This window comes from Mercenaria mercenaria, chromosome 10 (genome assembly GCF_021730395.1).
Source record: "Mercenaria mercenaria strain notata chromosome 10, MADL_Memer_1, whole genome shotgun sequence".
Lineage (NCBI taxonomy): Eukaryota > Metazoa > Mollusca > Bivalvia > Venerida > Veneridae > Mercenaria > Mercenaria mercenaria.
Window position 1 is genome coordinate 30,143,009 of NC_069370.1, and position 12,775 is coordinate 30,155,783.

The window sequence follows — 12,775 nt, forward strand, 5'->3', positions numbered from 1 at the left end:
GTCTTTTATACTCAGGGCCAATTGTATTATGGAATTGTTTGCCAATAGAAATCAAAACATCATCTTCATTGTCATGTTTTGAATTTAACTGTATAAAATGGATCGATGAATGAATGGATTTTAATGCTAACTACATTTCATGTATTTTTACTTTTATTTTATGCATATATAATTTCTTCTTTGATTTCTGTTAAATATTTGTTACTATGATCACACTACTGTACATTCTAGCCGTTCATTCTAGTCGTAAGAGGGCCCCATGGAAGATTAGCTTTGCTAAATGGGTTACCCTCTTTAAATAAAGAATTTACTTACTTACTGTCACGTTTAGAAAATACATCTAAACCCTAAAATGCATGCATTTTTATTTATTTTAACTGCACGAATTGTTAGTATCCATATGTATACTGGGTATTAAAAAATGATACACGTTTGTACAAATATTTCGATAATATCATAATATTACATTATAGAATAGATATGCATGTCGTAAACGTAAGTGCGTGTGGATACCAAACTTTATCAATTCTACAAATTTTCGATCCGAGTAAAAGCAGTTGTCTCTGTGGCGCAATTGGTTAGCGCGTTCGGCTGTTAACCGAAAGGTTGGTGGTTCGAGCCCACCCAGGGACGTAATTCTTTTTTTTTTCCCTCATATATTTGATTTCTGTTATATCTTAATAGTCTGACAAATGTAAGATAGAAATTTAAAAAGTATCTTTTAACATGTTTAGGTAGCAGGGTACACTTCGAATTTTGGCCCCCGTCAATATTTGTTATGATTAGAACTTCGTGATTTTGGATGTCTGTAAATTAAGGTGAGAGATAATGATTGTTAATTCTTTAGAGAATTTAAACAGCCGATACGTGTAAAATTCTGATGTAAGTTGTAAAACTAACTGCTGCTAGCTTTGTATGAATCGGTGAGTCACGTTGACGCGGGAAATTCAAATCACGGAAGGGTTCCGTGCTTGTTGATCGATACTCAGGAACTTTTCCGCTATTGATAAAAAAAAAAAAAAAAAAAAAAAAAAAAAAAAAAAAAAAAAAAAAACGAGCTGGATGTTCCCCCATTCCGTTTATATCCCGAAGTTCAGTAGTGACTATTAAATTGAGAAATGCAATAAAATTGGGCATTGTTCTTGCAGCGGGATCATTGAGGGCTGTTCAAAAAGTGCAAAATTGATGATTTTGGCATGCTATTTTTGAAGGATTGTGTAAAACTTTCGTTTCGATATCTTTCTGTATTCTTGTATGAGAGTCCTGATCTTGCCATTAATTAAAAGCACAAAACATGCACGCAATTTATAAAATGGCCACCCTGATTCTGCTCATTAGGGAAGTGCAAAATTGCGACTCGCTACATGTAAGCCTGGCCGTGCCCAAAAATTTCGAATCTAAGTGTACCCTGCTACCATAACATATTGACAAAATCTGGCAAAGACGAGACGGTGATCATTTATATACATGGTGTTAGTATAGTTATTTTTTAGTATGACGTTTAATTGTGGATGCCGCTCTAAAGTCACAGTCAGTTTATACATTCAGAGGAGTTATCTAGTTTTTTTTCTTCTAGATTTTAAACAATATCTGGTGATAAAATACTTATTGAAAGATGCGCATTATATTTCTTGCGTATCGACATTTGTGTGAAAACTTTTTGAATATAAATTAATACATCATGAAACATTGAATCATTTACCGAAAGTCCTGTTTCCATCTCTACCTCCAGGACCCGCGTATTCATTAACCGTAGCCAGATCACCCGTGCATTCGTGCGAGAAACCTCCTGCTCCACAGAACAGCTCGTCAGAGTAACCGGGTTTGCTGGGATTTGAATTCGGTTGGGTCTGACAAGCTGTGCCTCCTGTAGTACAATTTGGCCCAACTGAACCAGGTCCACCACTGACGTGCCCGTATCCACCATCTCCTCCTAACAATAAAAGCGAGTGTAAGCATGCATAGCCGTGATGCTCAGTCTCCACAAAAGATAAAATCTTTGAGCTTTTAGCTAAAAAAAGCGAATGACGCGGAAGTTATATTTATGGGTGCTTTAGCAGGAAAGTTGATTTAAATCACTGTAAAGAGTAAAACAGAAAAGGCTGCTACTCAAGTTAGATCTATTAGTAAACCGCATTTGAGCAGTTAAACTTAGACACACCTTTAGTCAGTGTTCCTCCTTTTCCACCAAATGCATTCAGATAGGACCCGAAACTGCTGTCTCCGCCATCGCCCGCCTTTCCTGCATGCACTATGGCGTCATTCGTAGCGTCATATCCGCCACCACCTCCACCAATACATATTACAATTATCTTTGTTGCCTCAGGATAGGCAAAGAAGCTACCTGACTCATTATATATTTTGTATCCCCTCTTTGATGTCCCGCAAATGGAATACTCTGAAAAAAGAATAACTTAATGTAGGGATAATACACGTTTTTTTGTGTATTAACGTCTGCAGAAGCCCGCGGGATTGTTTGTGACCGAGACCGAAGGTCGAGGTCACAAACATATCCCAAGGGCTTCTGCAGGCGTTAATACACAAAACAAACGTGTATTGTCGCTATTCTTGCATAAAAAACCATGACACGACGACTAAATGCATTGTTTTCATATGTGATGACTTGACGATTCCGGTACATTTTTATTTACCATTCTTGTTGTTCTTGGAAACGGTAAACATGTTTTAAATATCCATAACCGGGGCACACATAACAACAACACTACTAAAAGCGTGATTTGAAGGTTTTTGAGCATCCTATTTTTATTTTTAGTTATTACAAACGTTACATTACACATAATTTTGCATATAATTAAAAAAATTTGATAAACAGGAACACAATTATTTTAAGAATAACAACTTTACATTCGAATTATTTTGAGTACGAACAAACAGAGTACGGATGAGTACGAAGCTAGTGACTAGCTTTCGAGGTTTAATATATGAATTCTGCGAACAATCGGGTAAAACAAACCGACTGATACTAACAAAAATCATTAATATGATACCTAAAAACGGGCAATAGCACAAGTTACACGCGATACTTATTTATTCACAGTTCTTTACCATAACTGAACTGAACAGACGCTTTGTAAAGGGAGTAAACTCTAAGAGAAGCTAGAGCGTACATTGATGGGGACAGTACGTTTGGTGTTGGAAACTGATACAGCTAAACATACTATGGATTAAATTGTATCTATAATGCTACAAGAAGAGGTTATTATGGAAGAAAGAAGATGCAGATGCCAAATATCAGTCTGCGCAGAAATACATACAAACAGCCCTGGCAAAGCATTTCAAAAATAAAAATCATGTATTAACAACACGTGAATTGCCTTGTTTGCACACGATTTTCCCCCCGTTTATACATGGGCGGATCCAGTGAAAAAAGTAGTTTTTATGCAAGAATATAAGTCTAACAACCCTATTAAGGTTCGCGTATTTTGTTAACAAAAAGTTTTACTTTTGACTTTCTAAAAATAGTCGGACTTGAAATGAAAGTGGAAAAATGACAATAACGTCAAAGAGGTATACCGCTAGCTAATCTTGGCCTAACCTGCCAAGTAAAGCCTATTTGGTCATTTTCGTCTATATTAGACTATAATAGGGAATCGATCCTACCGATTTTCGTCGCGAAGCAAAATCGGGATCGATCCCTCTACGGTAACATGCGAAACCATGTACACAATCAAACAATATGAGAAATTGAAATTTTAAAACAATTGACCAACCCTGCCTTGACCACTGCAGCGAAAAAGCAAGAATCATGAAAATTTCATGAATGGAGCAACAGTCCAATACTGGGTAGTTTAAAGGTGCATACCAATGATTTAAAAGATGGTACAAAATGCAACCAAAACTGCAATAAAAAGGCCCTCAAAAAGGAGGCAAACATAAGTATTTATCATCTAATTACTAATTAGACTAAACATGTGAAGTCCCAAGTATAAAACATCGTTTAAATAAGATTTAGAAAAAGTGACCATCACTATACATGTATATAAAGCGGTATCCAACATATGATATGGACCTTTAAAAAGAAAATGCACTGAAAATTGAATGCAAAACTGAATTAAGGTTGCTGTATCCCGGTGAATGGTAAAACTTCTTGTAAAGAGTTGAAATAAGGTTATAATGACAGGTATGTACTTGAAGATATCATTCCTGCTACTGTACACATTAAAAAGTACGGGCGAGGACGGATTATATTGAAGCCCAGCCCCCTCTGCTTTGTTACTGGTTTTATTCTATTAGATTCAACGTTTAAAAATGTGTAATGTTAAATAAAATATTTGATGGCTGCTTTTTATTGAGTTATTAAATTGAAACTAAACTCCCACGTGCCGCCCGCTTTATGCTATACTGTGCTTATGTCAAATCGAAAGTAGAACAAAATTCTAAAAATAACTTTACTGTACAGTAAACGTTTATACTCAGTAATTCTCCTTTTTCTCCATCTATTGTTTGGAATAAAAATGATAAAACCAATAGCACTTTACATGCATACTTACATCATTTATCGAGTTTGAACTGAGAAATTTAACGTAGATGTAAAAGTTAAAACGAATGATGATAAACAACTAATCTATTTATAGCTTATCGGCAAGTATGGAGTACATACTATAAATAAATTCTTTTCTTCCACTTGATCATCTCAGCGCGCTTAGCCGTGATCGTATAGTGGTTAGTACTTCGCGTTGTGGCCGCGACAACCCAGGTTCGAATCCTGGTCACGGCATTGACTGTGGTAGTCGCTGTCTCGGCACTGCTGAGTAAATTTTTTTCTTTTTTCTTACAGTTTAACTAAACTAAACTTAACAATTTTCTTTTTTCTTAAAGCTTCTTAAGTATTTTCAAAAATTACGCCTTGTCTTAGTATATTTGATTTTTTAAAATAAAAACTGCACATCTGTGTTGAAAACTCATTTTATCGGTGAATGTGTTTAGTTTAATAATATTTTATTGCAACTATTACAGACATGAATGAAAACAATACATATGTATACATATATATATATAGTGCAAATGGGTCGGGCTACAAGTTTTAACAACATTAGCGACAGCCCTCCCCAAAACGTCACAATTTCACATATATATCTGTTCCGATACTTGTCTTGCAATTTATTGTATGGTAGATTTATTACAGCGTAGAAAATGTATAACTACGTAATGACAAGATAAATTAATTTTGAAAAAGAGAGTAGGAAAAGAAAAAAAAGAGGATTTGTCAAATGCCCCCTTATTACTGCCGAACCCTGGTTAAGTGTTTATTGGTGACAGAGTTCAATACTCGAGACGATAACGATAATTTTTAGGTACATTCGTACTCTTTTAACGACATAAACTGGTTTACGGTAAACACGTGTACATGTAACTTCCTTGTTTTCTTGTTTGGATTACATTAATTATTTCGAAAGATTCCGAAGGTAAGCGGGAATTTTTCAGTTAATTTACTTATATACAAGCTCAAGTCATCTGATTTTAGACTTTCAGGACATAGAAAAGTGCCGTCAAGCCAAAGAGCTATAAAAATAAATAGATTGGCAACTTGAAAGGCATATAGAGCAAATCTCGCCAACCTCCCGTGACAGAAAAACGAGATCTCGTTTACCGGAAGTGGCGCTTTCTCCACGCGCCATTTTGTATGCGAAAGGAATTATTCATCGGTAAAATAATTATCACCGTATGACCACGCTTCTTTCGATGGCAAAAAATAGGCATAGGAAATAGAGATCAATATAATTGCACCTTTGCTAATCCTACCAGGTGTTCTGTATTACAAAAAGTGGATCTATTGTGACATTTTGATACAAGCAAAACTGTATTATCTGCTCGAATATTTACCTACTGGTACTTCGTTTTATTATTGGCTTGTAAAAAGTTAATTTTTTACCATACGTAAGTTGACAGAATCAAAGGAACCATGTCTTGAGGGGTAAATCAAACACAAATGAATAAATCCTTAATGGTTTTGTTGTGCAAAAATGTATGATATTGTGTAGAAAACAGTTTTCATTTTCCACTCAATTGTGTAATTGCAAGGGAAGTAAACTTATAGATCTCAACTTATAAGTACTAGCCTAAGGCAAGAGTTGTCATTCTTTGTGGATCACAACTTTAAATTAAAAATTAAAACTTCTGTTATTGATATTAACAAAACTATCATAAACTCCACATTTGTGAAATCATTTTTGGTTATTTCAAGGACTTGGAAATTATTTTCTACACTTTATTTAATGTAATATTATCATTGAAAATTTTAGAACCTATCTCTAAATTCTGTTTTAGAAGCTAACATGTATTTTAAATGTAGTTTTAAAGGTACAAATTGTAACTCCATGCTCGCCAATGTTTGTTTTTAGTAAGGTAACGCCGAATCACACTCTGACACGAGCTCACGCGAGATTACAGCCAGTTGCCATTCTGTGTATTTTATACTTCTTTGGTCAAGCTAAGTATACATCAAAAATGATAACTTTCATATTCGAGGTTATTTTTAGATCTGTGTATAAAAACAATATATTTAATTTAAGCAGACATTGCATTTATTTTTATAAATTATCTAGTGCTGTAGACAGTGTATTCTAAGTAGCTTACTCTTTTTACTCTTTTTGTTATGATAAATGAAAAAGTAGAATTATGGGCATAGACATACATCAGCTAACATGTAATTATTGTAATTTGTTAAGGATAGCTAAGGAATTGAGTTTGTAATTTATCAGCTGATAGCTGCAAGTTAGCCAGGTAGCTCAGATGGAAGAGCAGCCTAGACTTTGGCACATCAAAGTTATAGGAAGGTCTCAGGTTCGAGTCCTGGTCTGGCTACAACTTGATGATTGATATCTGTTAAGTTTAATACTATAATAGCTTTAGAATTTGAATCTTTCGGTATGTTTGATAAATTTTTGGGTCTCTTTAAAAATGAATTCGTTTTCAGCATCAGTTAATTGTTCGTTTCCAAACAGTAGCTTATCTGAGCTCAAAGGATGAAAGATTCTAGTTGCTAGGAATAAATTACGCCTCTGTAATGTAAATTGTTTACACTTGAAAAAATAATGTTCAGCATCTTCAACACCACTACCGCAGTCACATGTAGGGTTTTGTCTTAAGTGATTTTTAAACAAGTCTGCATTTAAATTGCTGCATTGGTTTCTGATTCGAGCATGGTAAACTGAAGAGATTCTTTCACCACTTAAAAAATATTTTGGTACATCCGGTGATTTAAAATGGTCCCTTAATGATGATTTGAAGTTTGAAAGTGTAGGTGAATCTCTAGTATTTTGGTCTAGTTCATTCCATAATTTAATAGAAGAGGGTATCACTGATTTGGAGTAAATTTCTGTCCGTCTTTGAATGTGTTGATTTTGAAGAAAATCAAAACTGGTTATTTTCTACTGAGAAATAAACGAGTTAAAAAAAATACCAATGTTAACGTCATAATTAAAAAAAAATGAACTGTTTTTTTTTCACACTGGTTGAACACAAATAGTCTGGAATTTTTATAACAAATATACAAGTATGACATTTTATAACAAATCAATGTTGGCAAAAAGCCGGTCAATATGAGTATTGACCGGGCCGGCGGTCAATACTGGTTAAAACCGGTCAATACTGGTCAATACCGGTCAATACTGGTCGATTCAATACTTTGGTCACTCTTGGGTGGTCAATACTGGTTTATTCAACACTTTTACATAATGCACATTCACAGATTTGAACAAGCTGTAACAGTAATGTAAAAATTATAAAGCAATCTGAATAGGAGAGATCGCCGTGACGTCACGCGTTAACATCTGTTTATCTGGTGGTTGGCAAAACAAATGATTTTAACACCGTTTGCGTATTGAATCAGAATTTTTAATTTTTAATAACTTTTTTGCTCATTTATGGATTTTCAAAATTCAAAAAGATTTGAAATACTAACAATCTTCATATTTTTGTATCCAAATATCTTTTTTCAATGAATAACCGTTTTAAATGACATATAATTTTAAAAGCGGCGTAGTGATTTTCACAACCTTTAGAAAAACAGTGTAAGTTAAGCGTTCATAATTAATCCATTTTATTTCGAAATAACAATTAAAAGTAATCAATAAATTGCTTGTTTTATAACCTTTCCATTGATCAAAAAATTATTTATGTAATTTGTGTTTTAAGAAAGTTTAGACCGTTAGAAAAACATCACTGTTTACAAAAAACATGGACGGTCGGCTTCTGCCCACCCGATCACTGTCTTATCAGTTCTAAAAATAGAATTTGTATACAAACACGATCTCTCCTATAATATAAAATTTTGTTTGTTAAAAAGTATAGTGGATTAATGGTCAATACTGGTCGATTCAGTTTTGGTCCTTGGCAATGTGTCCTGGTCAGGCTCAGTTCTGGACAATATACTTAGACTGGTCAGTGGTCAATACTAGTGTATTAAATGCTTTTATCACCTTAAAGTATAGCCTTCATTTTGAATTAATTAAAAAAATTATTACTATAAATTACACTCATTGAAATGGACAGTACTGGTCAATTCAAATTTTGGCCCTACACAGTATCCCTGATCAACACATATAGTGGTCAGTACTGGTCATTTGAATACTTTGATTGCATAACTAATATTTTTTAGATAAAGTTACCATGTTCAAGCACCTCATTGATACAGTGGGATTATTGATCATGACAGCTAATTAGTGACTAGATAGGCCTGCAACATATAATCTGTTGTATATTGTAAGACATGGTGTCAGTTAGGCAATGTGACACTTGCTATCAAAACACAAACCACTTCAATGAAAGGGTCCAGTTGTAGGCAGCAATTTTTCATCAAATTAAATACCAGTAAAAATAATTAGATTTATCACTTGTGAATCAAACACTTAACTGCTACAGTTTATGAAATACTTTCTACAAAATTTAATGAAGTTCAGTTAAATTAGCAGTTTAATGACCAGTATCAACCAGTGCTGACAAATTGACCACTTCTGACTAATTTGGGAGTATTAATTTGGTTGCTTGAACTAAATATAATGTATGCAAACACCTTCATCAAGCCCCAAATGCTGTTAACAGTCATTATTTAAATTGTTCATAAACTCTGCAAAATATCTTAACAGTCAGTATTGACTAATTAACCAGTATTGACCAACTGACCAGTATTGACCGGTATTGACCACTTCAGGGAGTATTGACCGGGGCGGTTTTAACCGGTTAAAACCGCTGGTTAAAACCAGGGGCGGTTTTAACCACCCAACATTGTAACAAATATACAAGTCAGAAAGTACTTTCGTTTGTATTTTATACGTGTCAATACAAACTTAAAATGAAATTTATTCAATGATTGCTACTCATTAAAGATATCTAATAGCTATCTTTCACTAAAATATCTTATATTTAGTTATTTACTTCAAATGTAGAACATTCTCATCAGAGATATAATTTGACTTCCCTACTAAATATCAAAATTAGTTGTTAGCTACATTCATAATTTAGTGTCATGCTGTAACAGGTGATTGTTTAAAAAACTTCCATTTTTCAGTGGAAGTACACATTAATTCTGTGTTCAGTACAGTCTGTATTATTTTAAACCTTATGTACTGTTAATACACTTAAACTTGTTAATTTTATGTTTATATTGACTTTCTTGCACACCGGACTGGCGTTTCCGGTGATTTTACGCATGCCGGCAAAACCGATCTGGCACCATCCGTGCCAGATGAATCTCGTGCTGTTAGGGTAAAGAAGGCATAATAAGCGGGAATTTCAAAAACAAGTTGCATCCTTGAAAACATGTTTAAATAATGGCAAACGCTGATCTTCACCCGATTAACACTTATTAAAAAGGTCAAATGCACACTTTTTACGTAAATGGCGTCGAAAAATCACGTTTTAGCCTTGTCCCAATATGTGACGTTGCCGTTACGGTGATGTAATTTTCAAATATGTTCTCCGACTATTCGCTGACGGAAAGCTTACTTTTATGTAAAAATTATGCCAAAATCGTTCTACGAAATTGTTGTTTTCGAGCGGAATAACTAAATAGTGTCTATAAACTGTCCAATAGATTAAAAAAAAATCATATAGAATTTTACTGTAAAAGGGAGTGAAAAAATACGGGGGTCTCCGTCCGACTTCATTTTCACTGTATTGTCTTAAATTTTCCCTACCCCCGTTTTTACGCTTAGATTTTGTGCATCAAAATTTCACTAAGAACTGCTTATATTTTAGGGGAAAAAAGTTATCACAAAAGAGTTTACAACAAAATTTATTTCATGTTAAGCGTATTCTAATTTTGTAAGCCATTTTCCGATTTCTTTCAATTTTTATTGTCACACTTGTATACATGAATGCATGTTACACACAAAAAAGCGTAATAAAAAAAAATGATACTTTTTATTAAATACTTTACTGCTCGTTCTCTCCTCCCGGTAGATTTTTTTTTCTGGAAACGTTTTTGAATTTGATAAGATTTTAAAAGTCCTTGACTACCGAGTTTATTTTCACACTACGATGCTATGAACAGTTAAAACGTTACGTCTTTTTCCCGCGTATTTTTGTCTGTTTGTAGGATTTATTTGCAGCCTTTCCTGAACGGCGTGTTGCTTTATCAATTGGTTTCAATCCGTTTTAACTGTTTCATAAATAGTTAAATACAATTTTCCCTGGAATCCGGAGATGTTAGTTCGAGCCCGACTAGATGCAGCGTTCAATGAAGTGAGAAAGTTGTCAATTTCTTACGGAGAGTGCCTGCTGGTTAGAAATTATAAAGACAGGTTGTGTAAGCAGACCGCCGTGACATAATTGAAGGTTGTTGAGAAACGGCGTAAACCCAACACATTTAATGGACATCAAATGCATAAATGCGATTACTTATCTATTTCATGTCCGTCTGACATTAACTTCATATCGTTTTGACTGTGCATATTTCAAACAACTTAAAAATCAGTGAATTAGCCGGGAATAATATTGTTTGTTTTTGGGGTTTACGCCCGTTTTCGTCAAAATTTTATTTTTTACAAGCACTAAACGCTTTTCCCACAGTAACTTGCAACTGTTCCATTGAAAATTGTAGTCACGGATAGAGTGACTGTACCGGACACCAAACCTATGACCGCTCGATTGACTGGCGAACGCTCCTACCATTCGCTCCGACATATGGGGTGGGGGTAATTTATGACTGGATGAATTAGACAAGAGACTATTTTCTAAGGGTCAGTTATATTTGAAGTTTTCACTAACGGGAATTATTCTGAAATATGAATTGCACATATTTGTTAACAATAATGTAAAATGTTCATTTAAAAAGATGAAAGTTAACATTATGGGAATGGCTGTATATGTCGATGTTGAGATAACTTGTAGCCCGACCTAATTGTTTTTTTTTCTGTATTAAAAAGGTATGGTTGTATTGTTATGTATGAAACAAAGAGCCATCAAATATGATTAAAATAAATATAATATTTCTATCCGATTCGTACATATGACAGATATTAATGTGTAGTATTTGTATGAAAATTGGATATAGTATACCTTACTTATTTAACACTTGTGTAGTTCATGGTAATCGGTTAAATATGCAGACAAGCAACCTACTGTGTTAACAAAACAGTACATTTTAATTAAAAACAGAAGGAATTTAGCTATACTTTCTCTCGTATTGTTCTATTTTATTGAACTGTCAAATGCATATTGATTACATGGGCGGTGCACAGAATATTTTAATCTTTGGTTATTTTCGGTACATTCCGTGTAGTAACGGAAAGTAACCAGTAAAGTGGTTTATATTTAAAGCGTGTATACGGATGCACGCAAGTCACGATAACTCAGTGATCATCGTCAATAGCTTGAAACCTGGAGGTCGTAAGATCGAAACTGTCCAGTGTCTATGTTTTTTTCCCCCACAAATTTCAACAAACACTTTGTACATGTACATTTCTATCCAATATTTCCTTCATTGCATTTTCACAAGTATTTTTTTATCTCTTTTTTTTTTAATTCCTCATTTTTTATATATATTTTTATGTTATTTTTTATTCACAGTTCATTTCACTACATTACAAATTTTATACATATAAATTACAACTAGCTAAATTCACCAATCAGTTGCGTTCGCGGTGTCGGAACTGCTGTCATCGGAGTCATATAAATCATATAAACAATTAAAAATGAAAAATAAAACTGTTCTTGCTAATAGGCTCGAACCAGCGATTTCCCGCATACGAGTCATGTGCTGTAACCACTGAGCCACAGATACGAACGGCGACTGCGTGTTTCACTTACAATACATTTTGTACTGAAAATGATATTTAGACACTTAACCAAAATTTCTTTCCGTAAAACATACGGATAGCACCGAAATTGGGCCGAATATTAAAATATCGAATGCACTGAGCGTATAATGTATGCACATTTGTTCCGTTTGGACAATCGTGACTTTTTATTGATTCCTAAACCGCGATTTACGATGGTACGGTGCGATGGCATGATGATGAAACAACGATGGAACGGTGGTGAAAACGCGATGGCACGATGATGAAATTGCGATGATGCGATGGTACGATGATGAAATGCCAATGCAATATCGCGTTTTCATCATCGTACCATCGCGTTTTCACCATCGTATCATCGTACCATCGTACCATCGCATTTTCATCATCGTGCCATCGCATTATCACCATCATACCATCGCGTTTTCACCATCGTTCCATCATGTTTTCACAATCGTGTCCCTGCGTTTTCACCATCGTGTTATCACCATCGTACCATCGCATTTTCAACATCGTAC

General features: G+C 34.3%; 1 protein-coding gene and 2 non-coding genes across 4 annotated transcripts in view; 2 read left to right on the forward strand and 1 right to left on the reverse strand.

Moving 5' to 3' along the window:
- Positions 1-12,775, reverse strand: part of LOC123559542 (low-density lipoprotein receptor-related protein 4-like) — a 57,958-nt gene that overhangs the window by 1,166 nt on the left and 44,017 nt on the right. For both annotated transcript variants that reach the window (XM_053552581.1, XM_045351452.2), the window contains exons 25-26: positions 2,162-2,398; positions 1,703-1,933 (exon numbers count right to left, since the gene is read on the reverse strand). In XM_053552581.1, the coding sequence (XP_053408556.1) occupies positions 1,703-1,933; positions 2,162-2,398 (468 nt within the window). The remainder of the gene's footprint in view (positions 1-1,702; positions 1,934-2,161; positions 2,399-12,775) is intronic.
- Positions 560-633, forward strand: Trnan-guu (transfer RNA asparagine (anticodon GUU)). The gene has a single exon. It is a non-coding gene; the product is annotated as a tRNA-Asn (tRNA).
- On the forward strand, positions 4,667-4,738 carry Trnah-gug (transfer RNA histidin (anticodon GUG)). Its single transcript has one exon. It is a non-coding gene; the product is annotated as a tRNA-His (tRNA).